Source organism: Lotus japonicus, chromosome 3 (assembly GCF_012489685.1).
Source record: "Lotus japonicus ecotype B-129 chromosome 3, LjGifu_v1.2".
NCBI classification, from domain to species: domain Eukaryota; kingdom Viridiplantae; phylum Streptophyta; class Magnoliopsida; order Fabales; family Fabaceae; genus Lotus; species Lotus japonicus.
The window spans coordinates 86,652,259-86,667,046 of record NC_080043.1 but is presented as its reverse complement, the minus strand read 5'-3'; the positions used below and the strand labels follow the sequence as shown (position 1 = coordinate 86,667,046).

At 35.4% G+C, this 14,788-nt stretch overlaps 1 protein-coding gene across 3 annotated transcripts; it reads left to right on the top strand.

The window, feature by feature from the left end:
* The first annotated feature begins 79 nt into the window (after positions 1-79).
* Positions 80-13,858, top strand: LOC130746891 (transcription factor bHLH162-like). 3 transcript variants are annotated; one of them, XR_009022245.1, is made up of 5 exons: positions 80-464; positions 545-585; positions 1,699-1,789; positions 1,924-2,046; positions 2,449-3,228. XR_009022245.1 is itself a non-coding variant. In XM_057599669.1 (3 exons), the coding sequence occupies exons 1-3, from the start codon at positions 11,949-11,951 to the stop codon at positions 13,614-13,616; spliced, it is 639 nt and encodes a 212-aa protein (XP_057455652.1). In that variant the 5' UTR covers positions 11,908-11,948; the 3' UTR covers positions 13,617-13,858. The 3 variants fall into 3 exon arrangements, 1 of the variants encoding a protein (XP_057455652.1); XR_009022244.1 differs by lacking the exon at positions 1,699-1,789 and adding an exon at positions 12,563-12,701 and having other exon boundaries at positions 118-464; positions 2,449-2,565; XM_057599669.1 differs by lacking the exons at positions 80-464; positions 545-585; positions 1,699-1,789; positions 1,924-2,046; positions 2,449-3,228 and adding exons at positions 11,908-12,101; positions 12,563-12,907; positions 13,476-13,858.
* The last annotated feature ends 930 nt before the right edge of the window (positions 13,859-14,788 follow it).

Genomic DNA, 14,788 nt, shown 5'->3' with positions numbered 1-14,788 from the left:
TTTTCATACACTATAAAAAAAACGTTATTTAGTGGGGGCTTTTTAGCGGGGGTTTTGATAACCCCGCAATTGTCGTTAATTTTTAATAGTTAACAGGGGTTTTAATAACCCCCGCAAAATATTTCGTTAATTACCTCTCATCTCACTCTCACTCTCGCGACCCCTCACTCTCACTCTGAACTCGTTCTCGTTCTCTCCTTTACCATGGAAGCTCACGATTGCAACCAGATTTGATCTCGATTTCCACCGATTTGATCCTGATTTCCACCGATTTCCACCGATTGCAACCTGATTTCCACCGATTTCAACCTCCACTGATCTCTTCTGATTCGACTCTCAATTTCACTCTCCTGATTCCACTCTCGATTAAACCCTAAAATCTTCTCTCAATCCTCTTCCTGATTCCTCAATCTCCAGTGTTTCACAAGAAAACGCTCAATCTCAGCTTCATTTGCATTTTACTGGTAAGAACTCCACTCCACTTCGATCTGAGTTTCAATTTTGCTTCTAGTAAGAACTCACAAAACTCTATTTTACATCTCAGGTCCATTTCTCTGCCCTCACAGTTCAAAATCGTCTCATCCGGTTTGTTTCTCTTCTCCCTTCATTTTGTTTACTTGAATTGGGAATTTGAAGTTTTGCGTTGTTTCTTTTGGTTTTAGAATTTTAGTTCTGGAAGTAGTGTAGGAACTAGGAAGATATTGAAAGCTGAAGGATTGAGTAGTAGGTGTTGATTGAATGCTTGATTTAGCATATTTGACTTGATTATTTTAGCTGCTCATTTTGCTTCATCACTCATTTTTCTGTTCAAATTAGTGATATTATGCTCCAAAAAATGTAGTAGGAAATGGTAGCCTTCTTTTCACAAAACATGTAATTTTACTGCATAAATTATGCTCTCTATAGATGAGTACTTCATTTAGCTAAAAACCTCATCATCTAAGATAAACAATCCTAGGTTTTTATACTGTTAATTTTTCTCATTTTCTGTTTGCGAATCTGTTTGTTGTCTTATTTTTACTTTTGAGGGCTAATTGCATAATTTGGAACTTTGTCAGCTTCAAGAACTCTCAATTCCAATATTAAGTTTGTCCAGAAAGAATCAGTCTATGTTTATGTTTATTTGCCTGAACATAATTTCAATGTGTTCTATTTCTGATATGCCTGAACATAATTGTCATTCATCACTTCTGAACCCTGATTTTTTTTTTTCATTTTTTTTTTATTTGTTTTTGCTTTCTGCTCTTCTATTAAGCTCTCTTTGCTCTTCTGTGATGTTGAATGCTGATCTTCTTCTCTATCTGTGATTTTGAGAACCTTGATACTTCACTGACTTATGTGCCAAACCATCTCAATCTGATTGGTATTTATTGAAGGATAGAATGGCCTTAATTGAAATTTGGAATTCTGGAGGACTTATTAAATTGTTTGGAATGGAAGTTTAAAATACCATACTGATGATGATTGAGTTTAGGTTAAGATGTTTATAAAATTGGTCTTAATCAATGGGAAAATGAATGAAAACAAGTAATCAATTTTGGATGAACTCTAATTGAAGTCCCAAAGAAAGTGATAAGATGATAATGAAATGTGCAAAGTATGTCGTTAAAGTGAACTTTTATAGCATCATTCCCTTCTGACATGCATATTTAAGCATGACCACGAATTATAATTTTTTATATGCTTTTATGTTTATAGGTTTTGTATTATCTACTAAATAAAAATGAGGACCATGTCTCTGTTATCAAGGAGTACAGGGGAAAGATTGAGGCTGAGTTCAACAAGATCTGTGATGGCATTTCGAACCTTCTTGAGTCCATAGATGATGATATTTATAGCATTTTATTTAAATGCTTGTATAAAGTAGTAGTGGCTACTTTCGCTACTCACATGCTAAACTCAATTTGTGGTTAATTGATCCAGGATATTGTTCTTGCTGAACTTGCTCCCACCCACCCGATTAGGCTCGGTCTTGCGCTCAACTTTTCTGTGTTCTATTATGAAATCCTTAACTCACGAGATCATGCTTGTAATCTTCCAAAGCAGGTATCTTTACTTGTTATCTGATATGAAGGTTTTTTTTTTTTTAATTCCTGGCTGCTGTATCTTAATTGATCATCGATGAAGAAATTATCTTTATGTGCGGCTGAGTATGGACTGTAGACCTTAGTGGGAATCTGTTGTGTCCATCACTTGCATCAAAAAGTTGGCTTTTGAACAGAATTTGCAGTTTGCAGTTGACCTTATTACAGTGAAACTGATTTTAAACCGATCATTCCTTAATCATTTTACTCTTTTATTGAACAGACTGATATATTTTGAAGTTTACTTAGCATTTGGCATTTATTGTTACGATGGATCTAAAAGCTCTATGATGTTTTATAAATTTATTTCATTTCTCCTCTTTGTTCCCTTTAGTGATTTATGATAAATGTTCAACTATGGCAGGCATTTGATGAGGTGATTTCTGAGCTTGACACATTGGGTGAAGAGTCATACAAGGTCAGTACATTGATCACGCAGCTTCTCTGAGACAATCTGACTTTGTGGACATTCGGCATCACGGTATCTCTCTCTTACTCTCTCCTCTCATGTTGTGTACTCATACACTACATATCTCTTCATTTGTGTTTGGCTGTAGACTTTCTGGATTGATAACTTGGTGCACATTTTGTAATTCCATAACCTTGTTGTCAAACCTTGATGGCTGAATTCTTTCGTGAGAAGAAAGTGTAAACCTTTTTTTTAGGAGTCATGCTTGTTCCATAGAAGAGAGTTTGAGATAAATTTATGTTTGGTTATAAAAATCCTAAGTTCTCTTAATATCCTTTTGTCTGGATTTTCATACTTGTCCTTTTTCTTGCAATGCAGTAGTCTAGGTTACCTTTGAACTTAGTGGGGCAAATTTAACTTTATCCTCATACTTGCCTAAACAATGACAAACAAATCAGCACATATTTTTGTGAAGAATCCATTACATGCCTATGCTTTATAGTAGCTTTTACTGTTATAAAATCTTACCTTATATTTGTTAGTTAAGTTGGTTGTCTATCATGAAGCTTGCGGGCTTTTCCTAGAAGTAAGTAAGTAGACTTCTAGACCACTTTATGTTTCAATTCTCATGAGGGATGATCAATTATCTAGAGATGCTAGAGGTCCCTAATGACATAGAAATAGTGTAAATAATCTCTTGCATTTAAGGGAGGTTGAAAACTCCCGTTAGAAAAAGCTTGCGGATAAGGGAGGTTTAAAACCCCCGCTAAATCCATATGTAGGTACCAGGGTTTGCTGAAAAACGCCGCTAATGATTTGTGGGGAGTGTAACTTCGGGATTTTTCAAAACCCCCGCTAAGTAACTCGCGGGGGTTGAAAACCCCCACTAAATGCAAACAAAACCCCCACTAAATAACGTTTTTTTTGTAGTGATAAGCTATCCTGAATAGCTTATGAAAATAAGCTGAAAACAACTTATGGTAGGCCATATGTTGTTTGCATAAGCTCTCCCAAACACTAACATAAGAACTTATGCTATCAGATAAGCTCAAATAAGCTCTTCCAAACAGGACCTTAGTCTATAGTACGACATCTGGAAGGTGAAAATATTAAACTAAGAAGTAGGTAGAATGCATTGCCACTAGCTCACAATTATTCAAACCAAAACTTAATAACTATTTTTTTTACCAAACAAAACAACCTATGAGAAATTAAGTTTGATGAAAATCCAAGTTAACTCATGTCATGTTAAATTATTTATTGATAGAAAATTATTTTAATGATCATTTATAAATATATTAATTTATTTAATATTGATTATTAAAAAATATGTAGTATTAATTGATTGAATAAACATTTTTTAAAATAATATATATGAATAATGTTGATTTTTTTGAAACCATGAATAATGTTGGTTGATCTAACAAACTTAATTGATTAAAATAAAAAATTAGATATTTTGGTTGAAATTCTATTTGGAAAAGTAACTAATTTAATTCATAGTTTTTTTTGCTAACAACTTAATTCATAGTTAAACATAGAAATCCATACCCAAGAGGGGTAACTCAGTTGACAACACATGCTGAGTGTGTGGGAAGAGCTCACGAGTTCGATCCCCACACAATACATCTGGGGAAGGAATGAAGAGCCTTAACTGTGACTAAATCTCAAATCTGGCGTCATTCATTCAAAGGGTGACCGAGTACCGGATGTTTATAAATAAAAAAAAACATAGAAATCCATACTACACATGCTTCATGAGAAAAAAGAAGATAGTATTGTTTCTTGTGATTCGAGATTAAGAAATCAAAATTAAAATATAAATGGTGGATTAGCAACACTTTGTAGTTTGTTGAACTGCATGGTAAATCATAGTAAGGTAATTTAAGACTTGAAGGTTGTTGGTGTCCAAGATCTTCTTGGTATCTCCCCTTAGCCTTGAGGTCCTCACCGTAACTCTCCCCAACAAAAGCTTTTGACCCAAAAAAACAAATTGAAGGCCCAAAGTTCTCCCAAAAACTGATTTCATGTAATTTTTACTTTAATATAATGATAAATTAAAATAATTATTTTAATCAAAAATTGTGGTTCAATTGACTTTTCTTTGGTACATTGAAAACAAGATAAGAAACGAAAGCACTAAGGAACAAGAAAAAAATCTCTCAACAAGAGAGTTCTCAGCTTAATATGGGGAACCTCTAAAACTTTAACGCACAGGTATAAGTATCTAGTCCCTGCTTTAGCAAGCCAATCAACAACTGTATTACACTCTCTAAGGATCCAATTGATGAAGACCTCCCAATCACGCCGCAGCATGACCTTTATCTCTTACAGATTTGCTTCAAAACAGTCGGAGTTCGCTTTATCAATCGTAGGTGCGAGCTCCGCAAACTCTGTCTCACACTTCATTAGTCTAAAGTCTCGGCCCCAAGCGTGAGAAAGACCCTGGCAAAGAGCTAGAGCCTCATCAAAAAAGGGATTACCACCAAGCTCCAAGCCCTCAATACTGAAGAGCCAACCACCAAAGGCATCACAGAGTAAGCAACCAAAGCTCATACAATCACACTCTTCTATGAAGCTCCAATCAATATTCAATTTGACCGCATCTGCAGTCGAAGGGGTCTAACACATGAAACTAGAAAACTCATTAGGTTATCGCTCTGAATTGACCCTCTCAATCATTTTTTTTTGGTACACGAAATAAAGCAGGAAAGGACAAAAGGAAAGAAACGAGATCAGCCCCGAACTAAGTCCTCACAAACGAGACACCCATCACATCTGCAAACATGAGAGCAACCATCCCCTCAAGCGGAGAGGACATGACAACAAACAGATCTTCTTGGCGTGCTCCAAACTTGGCAAGAAAATCAACACACACATTCTCCTCCGAGTGGAAGGTATGCTTCACCTCCACAAGCCACGAATGATGCAAACAAATCCTTGATATCCCAAACAAGCGAAGCATAACTATGCCGATGAGACACCTCACTCTCAAGAATATAAATAAGTTTTCTTAATGCAAAAAATCGTAGAACTGAGAGTAAGCACCTCCAGACTACTCGGCAGGGTGTCAGTGGCATTCTGGGGAGGCCGACAGAGACTCACTTCTAAGAGTGAGATTCAGACCCTCGACCTATAGAGATGCGAGAGTTAAACTTAAAACTTGTGACCAATTATGCCGACCCAAGTTGACAATATAAATAAATTTTATAAAATACTTATATAAAATGCTATCTTAACCAACGCTTTTTCTTTCCTAATTAAACTACACTAGTATAAGATTCACAACATCTATCTACTCATGAGGAGAAAGTTGTAAACTTCCACTTTCTATTAAAAGAAGCCCTGGGTCTCCGCACGATGAATTTTAGTGGAAGCTGCCGCCACCCTCATTGTAGATTTAAGATTTTATTATATAATAAAGGCATGCGTGCCTTCCTTTCTAGGAAAATACTTACCATATTGGTCATAATCTTCCACGAATTTGTAATCAAAGTAAATATTTAAACTTAATACTCCATTAGAAATTTCCACAACTGTCATCATGAAATCGATGAGGAATAGTCATTTTTTTATTTTTCTTTGACTTTAAGGAATAGGTAGTTACATTGGAATAGGTAGTTAACACAGGATTAAACCTTCCTTTACCAGCTAATCCACAACCCCTTGCATGGTCCTGAATTTTGCGAAAAATCGTCGATGCTTCTTCCCTTTACCAGATCAATCAAACTTTCTGAAGTAATTTTTTTTTGAAAATGTTGCTGTATATATGAATTTGAGCGACATTCAAGAGATATACAGCTTAGCGATAGTTTTAACTTCCTTAAATGTTTGAGGTGGTTAATTAAAAACCGCCACTATATTGTACGTTCATTGTCCACTCAAAACATAGTACATATATATTGAAAAGATTTTCCTAATTTTTTTTCTTCTGAAGTAATAGATTTGTTGCACCAATTTTGATGAAGGGCCAATTTGGTAGGCTAGATAAGAAAGAGATAACATAATCATATCGTGTTGTAGTTTGTTGTTTAATGTGTCAACACGTAGGATAATGCAATATTGTATCTTATCATATCATATCTCTCTCTTCTGTAAAAGTCATATTGAGTGAGAGTTGGGTTAGAACCCTTCATTATAGTATAAGAATTTTTAATTCCATTTTTCACCATCACCCAATTAAAATTATTTCAATTTTTATAATTTTATAATTTATAATATATTAATTTATATATGAAAATTTTAATTGTAATAATATTTTAGTTTTAATATTTATTGATTGCTAATTGCTTCTGCTAAGTAAAATTATTTAGTTACTCGTACAAATTCAATTAAAAAATGCACCAATACATAAATGTGAAAATATTGTTTTCACTCATAAAAATAGATAAACTTTTCTTTACCACTTGTTACTACTCAATTAACATTATTTCATTACTTTTTTTTTGATAAGCACATTATTTCATTACTTATTTTTTTTCTTTAGAAATCCAAATACATAGATCGGAGTGAGAGGGACTTAGCCCAAAACCAGAAAAGGATTACAATTACCTAGAAAAAAACATGCCAACCAAGGGTAAAATAAATAATCAAAAACCCCAACTCTCCAAAGGAAAATAGCTTACAAAACCTCCTCCGAGGAAAAACAAACTCTGATCGAATGAGCAAGAACCAAAAAAACAACACTTAAAACCGAATAAAAGAATAAACTGCTTCTCCATTAAAAGTAAAATAGATTCACTTATAAATATTGGTTTATTTTTTTGACACATCAGAAAGATAAATTTCACCTTTAGAAATTGATCTCTAGACCTTCATCACTCAACTCATATGTCTCATACTCTTACTACTTAAACTATAATTCGATGACAAATATTGGTTTATTAATAGTAAATATAACATAATTTTCTCTTACTTACTTAAAATTAAAATGTATACGGTTTAGGGGGTTATCATTGACAGTTATTGGTTACAAAGTAAAGTTGCAACTCCCCAACCAATAATGTTTTATTCACCAATCATTTTCACCTCCACCTTGGGAGGTAGTGAAGGAATGAGAGAGAAATTAGTGATATGATATGTGATGTGACAGGAAATGCAGAGAGAGATAGGAAGAAAAATAGATGGAAATGAGATGGAAGAGAAAGTGAGGTGTGTATATATCATCACTCCTTTCCAACTATTTTTTCTTCTTCTAAGTTCGCGTTTGTAAACTAACCAAACCCAACTAAAAGGAAACGATACAATTCCGATCGAGGAAAAGAGGAGGAATCGCAAAAACAATAGAAGCCTTAACCTTAAAAAATAAAATAATTGGATTAAGTATGTTTTTGGTCCCTGAAAATATAGCAAATGTTGGATTTAATCCTAAAAAATTCTTAGTTTTTAATCCCTAGTTTTGGGATTTTGGCTATAGATCAAGACTTGGAAAATTGCTTTTCTGATCCGTACAAACGTTGTATATTATATAGCTAGGGTGGACAGTGGATGATGACACACTAGATCACTTGAAATTGACCTGTTAGAAAGATTGGAAAAAACGAAGGAAGGAAGAAACAGCGATATAATGAGCAAAGTTATAGAGGAATTTATTATACACCTCTAAAAACTTGTGCATGGTTGCACATCTGCTTTTTGACCTGCAATAGGAAGTTTAGCAGGTAATTTGTATTTTTTAAAAATAAAAATATTTAATATATTATGATATAATTAGGGAAATAGTTATTAAATGATAATATATAGTTAATGTTCATCATCATCTTCAACCAAATTCCTCTGTTCCTCTTCTCCACCCCTCCCACCCAGCCACCGTCCATCACCATCACCAGTATGCATGTGTTCTAGATCCAGCAGAAGAAAGAAGATGGAGGCGCGGCGACCACAGCGAAACCGCCGCCCCACCTCCGCACGCGGTCATCCCGCTGAGACCTAGGAGGTTGTTATCGTCGCTGTTGCCGGTAGGTATGTTTGCCGGCGAGAACATCGGGGATCTAGAAAGATCGAGGCTTGTCCGTCGGGGGTGACCTTCCAGATGAAGTTCCCGACGGAGTTGGTGACGAATGCGTTGTCGTGGTGATCAACGGCGACATCGTGATGATTGACGGCGACATCGTTGGCGGCGGAGGGAGTGGGATGAGGAAGAGGCGGTCGCGGGAGCGGAGGTCGTAGGCGGCGAGGGCGTTGAACGGAGGGAGGGGAGGGTGGGAGTGGACGACAGCAAGGAGGCGGTCGCGGAGTGGATCGACGACGAGGCCGAGGGTGGAGGCGCCGTCAGGGAGGAGGGGTCGGTGATGGTTTCGACGACGCCAGTGTCAGAAACGGCGGCGATGGTGCGTTGCCGGAGGGATCCGAGGAGGAAATGTTGGGCTCGTGGGTATGCTCACTACTGTTGGAAAATTAATTTTTTTGAGAAATTTTGTGGAATCAACTATTTGGTAGCCTTGGTGCGGTTCTTCTCTTTACATAAATTAGGGTTTCCTTTTTCTTCTTTCTTCTGGGTTGGATTGATGCTGGCAGGAGGTTTGCAGAGAGTTGCAAAGGTTAAGAACATTTTGGAGATGGTGGAGTTTTTTCCAAACCCAGAAGAAAGATCCAAGCTTTTCTCAACCCCTGAAACAAAAGATCCAAATTTTTTATGTCTGCAGTAGATGAAGAAGAGAGGAAAGAGATTAGTGGTTGGAGGTGGAGGAAGGAGGGGGCGGTGGTTGCCGTGGGGTCATGGAGTTTCAGAGAGATGATGGCTGGGTGGTCATGGAGGTTTCAGAGAGTGGCTGAGTCAAAATTTCAGAATTTTTTTTAAGAAAAAAATAGTGGAAGATGAAAAGATTAAGGATTAATTTTATGATTATGATATTTTTTCAGTTTTTATTTTTTATTTTTCAAAAATACTAAAAAATACAAAAAACCTGATGTACTAGGTCAAAAGCCAAATGTGTAACTCTACACAACTTTTTACATGACCATAATAAATTTTTCCCAAAATTCTGTCATATAAATAATGTTTTCCCAGTTAACGTTCAACAACTCCTTCTACTAAAATTAATTTACAGATAAACTCTTTAAATTTATGAATTATATTTTTCTTACGGCGTGATAAATAAAACTATATAATAATATACTGTATTATTAGGTTGAAGTACCCTTTATAATAAATAGATGTTGGTCCGGTCTATCTGTGTCATGTCCTAAGCAAAGTTAAATTGTAGCATTATTATGTTTTGTTTGTGGGTCAAAGTGGTACACGAGAATGTGAATGTTTACATGAATAGGCACCGCAATTCGAACAGTGAATGATGTGCATGATATATCTTGTTCTTGTTCTCACGAATATTCAACTTGAATCTTGAAAATCAAACGACCAGTGAGAGTTGACCTAAAAAGCGGCGAGCCTAAGCCCCCTCGAAACACCATGCTGTATCTCCTGGAAATTTCCCTAGGGAAACCAGAATGTTATATCCCTAAGACATCACTATCATTTAATTTGGTGATGACATGCATTACACAGAAATGATGGTCAAAAGTGATGAAAGCTACAAAAACATTGTAGGTTCTTTTTTCCTGTGAGGATGCTACTTGGAATAGACCCTCTCAGATATTCTAGCGTACCCCAAGTAAATATGCGGTGTGATCAAACATTAAAAATTTAAAATCAACTGTGAAATATTTACCAATTAGATAGAAAATTTAGAGACAGAAGTTTAATTTCCATTACTAACCTTCTAATTTATTAATTTAGGGTTAAGTATGTTTTTGCCCTTGATTTATACATCCGAATTAAAATGGGAATAATAATTTTATTCACACTTCATTTTCTCTTTTATCTCATTTTCACTAAAAAAAAAATTTCTCTCTACATTTTCTGTAACGTAACATCAAATCTCTCTTTTCTTTCCTTTACAACTTTCAAAGTCACCCTTAATCTTAGCAACCCATTGGGACCACGTTCTCACTAGCTCATGTTCATCATTAAATCTTCCAGTTTGTAGCCCAATATGATAAGATGTATATAAGATATCAAATCCGTAGAGCTCCTTAGGTCAACCAGGACTTCCTCAAATTATCTTCCAGCAATCATGGCTGGGATTATCAATGGAAAGTCATAATTTTTCTCGGGCTAATACCTCCTTCTTCTTCAAAGGTATCATGGGAATTAACTAGATACTTACCAAGTTTTCCACTGGCTTGAAATGAACCCTCTTCACTTCCATTTGATTGGGAAATTCCCGAAGAGCCGCTTTCGCTGTCGATGCATAAAAATTTCATTTTTCGTACTCTATTGCTCGAGCTCATAATTCAATCAAATTGACCGGTGGAGTTCTAATTAAAGACGCATGAAATGAAGTCCCATGCAAGATTAATAACCATTTCGAGGATTTCCTTCGACCCTAAACCTAATACACCACGACTTCCCCCATGGAAATGTGGCAAAAAATCGCTCATGCAACTGCTCGTCTCTCCTTTACCTTATACTTTCATCAATACATCAATTTCAGGACAAGCGTTCTTGTTTAAGTCATTTTCCCTTACTCGGTCTACAAAATTTCTGCAAAAATAATTGAATAGCAGTGTGAGCACGGTGGAGCATCTTGACCACGTCGGGGTAAATCTTAGAGTCTAATAAGAAATAAAAAATTATAAGAATAATATATAAATGAACGAATACACTTGTATTTATAGACTCAGAATCTGTCGTCGCTACCTCGGCAGATTCGTGGCGAAGCCTTTATGAATGGTCTTCTAAGCGCGTTGGCTCCAAGTTACCTTTCATGCTTGTTATATATGTTCTTGTCCGCCGTGCTACCGCTCGACCTGTAGCTAGGATGAGCTACTCCTTTACTAAGTTATTCAGCCTATTTTTATGTTTCTTACTTAGTCGCAAGTCTTTGGGCTTAGGCCTTTTGGGCCGTCCTGAACGATACTTTTAATTTATTTCCAAATTCAAAAGTTATTATCTGAAATCTAATTTAATCAAACTCAATTATAGTAAACTTAATTTAATCTAATTTTTTTATTATCTGAAAAAAAATATATCTCAAGTGGTGGGAGTTGGAGGATATATGAGTTGGGTAGAGGAGGTCCAAGAATCGATTCTTGACGAGTACGATTTATCTTTTCTATTTAAAAAAAAATTGAACCTAAATTATGTTTGATTCAGGAAGGACATAGGAAACGAAACAGAACACGGATGGGAAAGTGTTTAAAGCCACGTGGTTAATTAATTGAATAAAGTTTCTTCTTCTTCGACAGCTAGCACATGAGCTCCAATAAATACAAATTTAAAAACGTGACGTACGTCTCCAATGGTGACGTTTCCTTTTTCTCATTTGATTTTCTGTTCTGCAATATTAAATTAACTTTACTCCCCCCAACACCCACACACACATGTATATATATATATATATATGCACATACATGCACACAATTCAGCAACAAACACATGCACACATCTCTTAGAAATGGAAAACAAAAAGCACCCTCACCTTCTGGGAACTAATCAACCATCTTCAACGACTAAGGTTGAAAGAAGGGTCGTAGAAAAAAACAGAAGAAACCAGATGAAGATCCTTTATTCCAAACTCAACTCTCTTCTCCCTAACTATAACCCTAAGGTATAATCCCCCCCCCCCTCCTTTATTTTCTCCCTCATTGTTATTCATTCATGCATGAACTCAAATCATAAGTTTTTCAAACTTTGAAAACATCTTGATTTAGAATTAATAGTGAAATTAATCTCTAAAAGATATAATAACAAATTAACAATGACATCCTAAGTTTTTTTTCCAGCGATATGAAGTGTGTTTTTAGATTTTTGTTAAATTTAAGGCTGATTTACGTTGAGGTCAACACTCCAAAATCTTGCTTCTTAATTTATGTGTTGAGGTATATGAAATTAATTAGGTTTTACTTTGGTGCAAACAGAGAAACAAACACACTGAAATTACATCCAAAGTTTGTATTTTGTCCCTCAAATTTATGTTTAAATTAGTGTATTGTTCAAAGGCATGTGTATATTTGATTATTTCTAGGTACTAATTTAACTATTTGCTATGATGATTTGATGTGGATATAGGAAGCGGTGCCATTGCCTGACCAAGTAGATGAGGCCATCAACTACATCAAGAGCCTTGAGGAAAAGATGAAGATGGCTCAGGAGAAGAAAGAAAGCTTAGGTGGAAGGAATAAGAGATCCCGTGGTAGCTGTTCTAGTTCTATTGCTGCAACGGTGGTTTCAAAATCGCCACAACTTGAGGTTCACGAAACAGGTTCATCTTTAGAAGTTGTTCTTACATGTGGGTTGGACAACCAGTTCATTTTTTATGAAATCATCCGAATACTGCAAGAAGAGAACATTGATATCAGGAGTGCCAATTCCTCAATGGCTGGAGATTCAATGCTTCATGTGGTGCATGCTGAGGTATATATACATATGACAAAAAGAATGAAAATTGAAATTTAACTTCATAAGTTTTAACATGTTTGGATCAGCTTCTTTTTTCTCCGAATCAATTCTAAAACTCAAGCTAATTAGCTTCTTATAATTGATGTTGTCTTCATAATCAATTGTATAAGAGTTTTCAAACAATTACTAAACATGTACCAAGAAGGAGATAAATACAAAGTTTAACTTGATGAAAGGTTTTCAATCAAAGTCTAAATTATGGGAATTCAATATCACGGAAAATTGTGGATACATGCAGCTGCTAATATGCAGCTATGATCATGGTCATTGCAACTATAATTTTGGTTGTGGACTGTAATTGAAAACCATCATACATCAAAAAGAGAGAATCAGTTTTCATATATAACATCATTGATCTCACCTTTTGTTTTGAAGTAAGGTTAAACTTTCATTAATAGGCATCAGAGAATCATTGATCTCACCTTACATCTTCATCATGTGTACATTCTTCTTAATGTATACGTTTGGTGAGTAAATTAGGTCTTTGATATTCTCTTTATTTTTCTTATGGCTTTACATGCAGATTCCGCAGTCTTATCTTCATTTCGGAGCAACCAAAGTTAGTGAGAGATTGAAAAGGTTTGTGAATGGATCCTCAAGTGATATGGAAATACACCCTGAGCTGTGGGATTTTGAAATTGGTACTGATATGTGGGGTTTCTAGCTAGATCTTAGTATCTTACCCTTTAGGGTTTGCCAAAAGTTTTGTAAAAGAAGCAGATCGAAAAGAACTTCATCTTATATATTATATATATAACAAATTTTAAGAGCAATTGGTGGTCTCTGATTTCCTTAACACAGAATGGCATGGACACAGATAATTTTTCTGTAGTCTTCCAGTAGATTTTGGAAGTATTTTGACCTAGCTAGAAATTAACTAAGAAGATTGTGTATCTTATATATAAGAAAAAGAAACTACTACTCTATTGAGATAGTTAATAGTTTATCTTATTTTTGCTATGATTTATGACTTTCTTCACAATATAATTCAGAAAACTTTTAATCATGACTATTGAGAGCTAATATGATCAGGAGGTTGATCAGATTCAATTGGCTGTCTTCACATTAGATGCTATGCTTTCTATTAGAAATTGGGAGGCCTATACTCAACCACAAAAGCTAGCTCAAGAGTTGAGGTTTGCACAACCCTTATAAACACTTGATTGGCCTTATCTCTAGCCAATGTGGGACTTCTAACACACCCCCTCACGTCCAGGATTTGAACAGACTGGAACGTGGGAACAACAACGGGTGGCCCAAATATGGGAGGTCTCCACACAACAAATGGATCTAGGATAGGCTCTGATACCATATTAGAAATTGGGAGGCCTATACTCAACCACAAAAGCTAGCTCAAGAGTTGAGGTTTGCACAACCCTTATAAACACTTGATTGGCCTTATCTCTAGCCAATGTGGGACTTCTAACACTTTCAAACCATAAGCAAGCAAATTCTATGTTTAAATTTCATCAGCTTCTTCTAAAAAGCTATCTCAATATGAGGTTTTAATTATTTGATGTCAATAAGAAAATTAACAAGGTGTTGGATAAAGGCTGTGAACTAATTAAATTAAGGAGTATGGCTAGGCAGTACAGAAGAAGCTTTTAAGTTCTATTTCTTTATTGCATCTTGCTTCGTCCTTCTGTGCTTCTCTTTAATTTATTGGTTTTCCGTTTTCAATGCGAGATTCAAAGGTCTAAACATATATCTTGCATGCATCACTGCTTTTTGGCCTTTGTTAAAAATTAAAACTTATAAACAAACATTATCAAGTAGTATCATATAGCCAGGTTTATAGGCAATCAAATTAGCTTCACAAAACTGCTGCTTCTCTTC

Bases quoted from the DNA above. Each gene is read 5' to 3' on its own strand.
- LOC130746891 (XM_057599669.1), top strand. From the start codon at position 11,949: ATGGAAAACAAAAAGCACCCTCACCTTCTGGGAACTAATCAACCATCT. The intron at 12,102-12,562 runs GTATAATCCCCC...ATGTGGATATAG, and splicing joins TCCCTAACTATAACCCTAAG to GAAGCGGTGCCATTGCCTGA. The intron at 12,908-13,475 runs GTATATATACAT...CTTTACATGCAG, and splicing joins TTCATGTGGTGCATGCTGAG to ATTCCGCAGTCTTATCTTCA.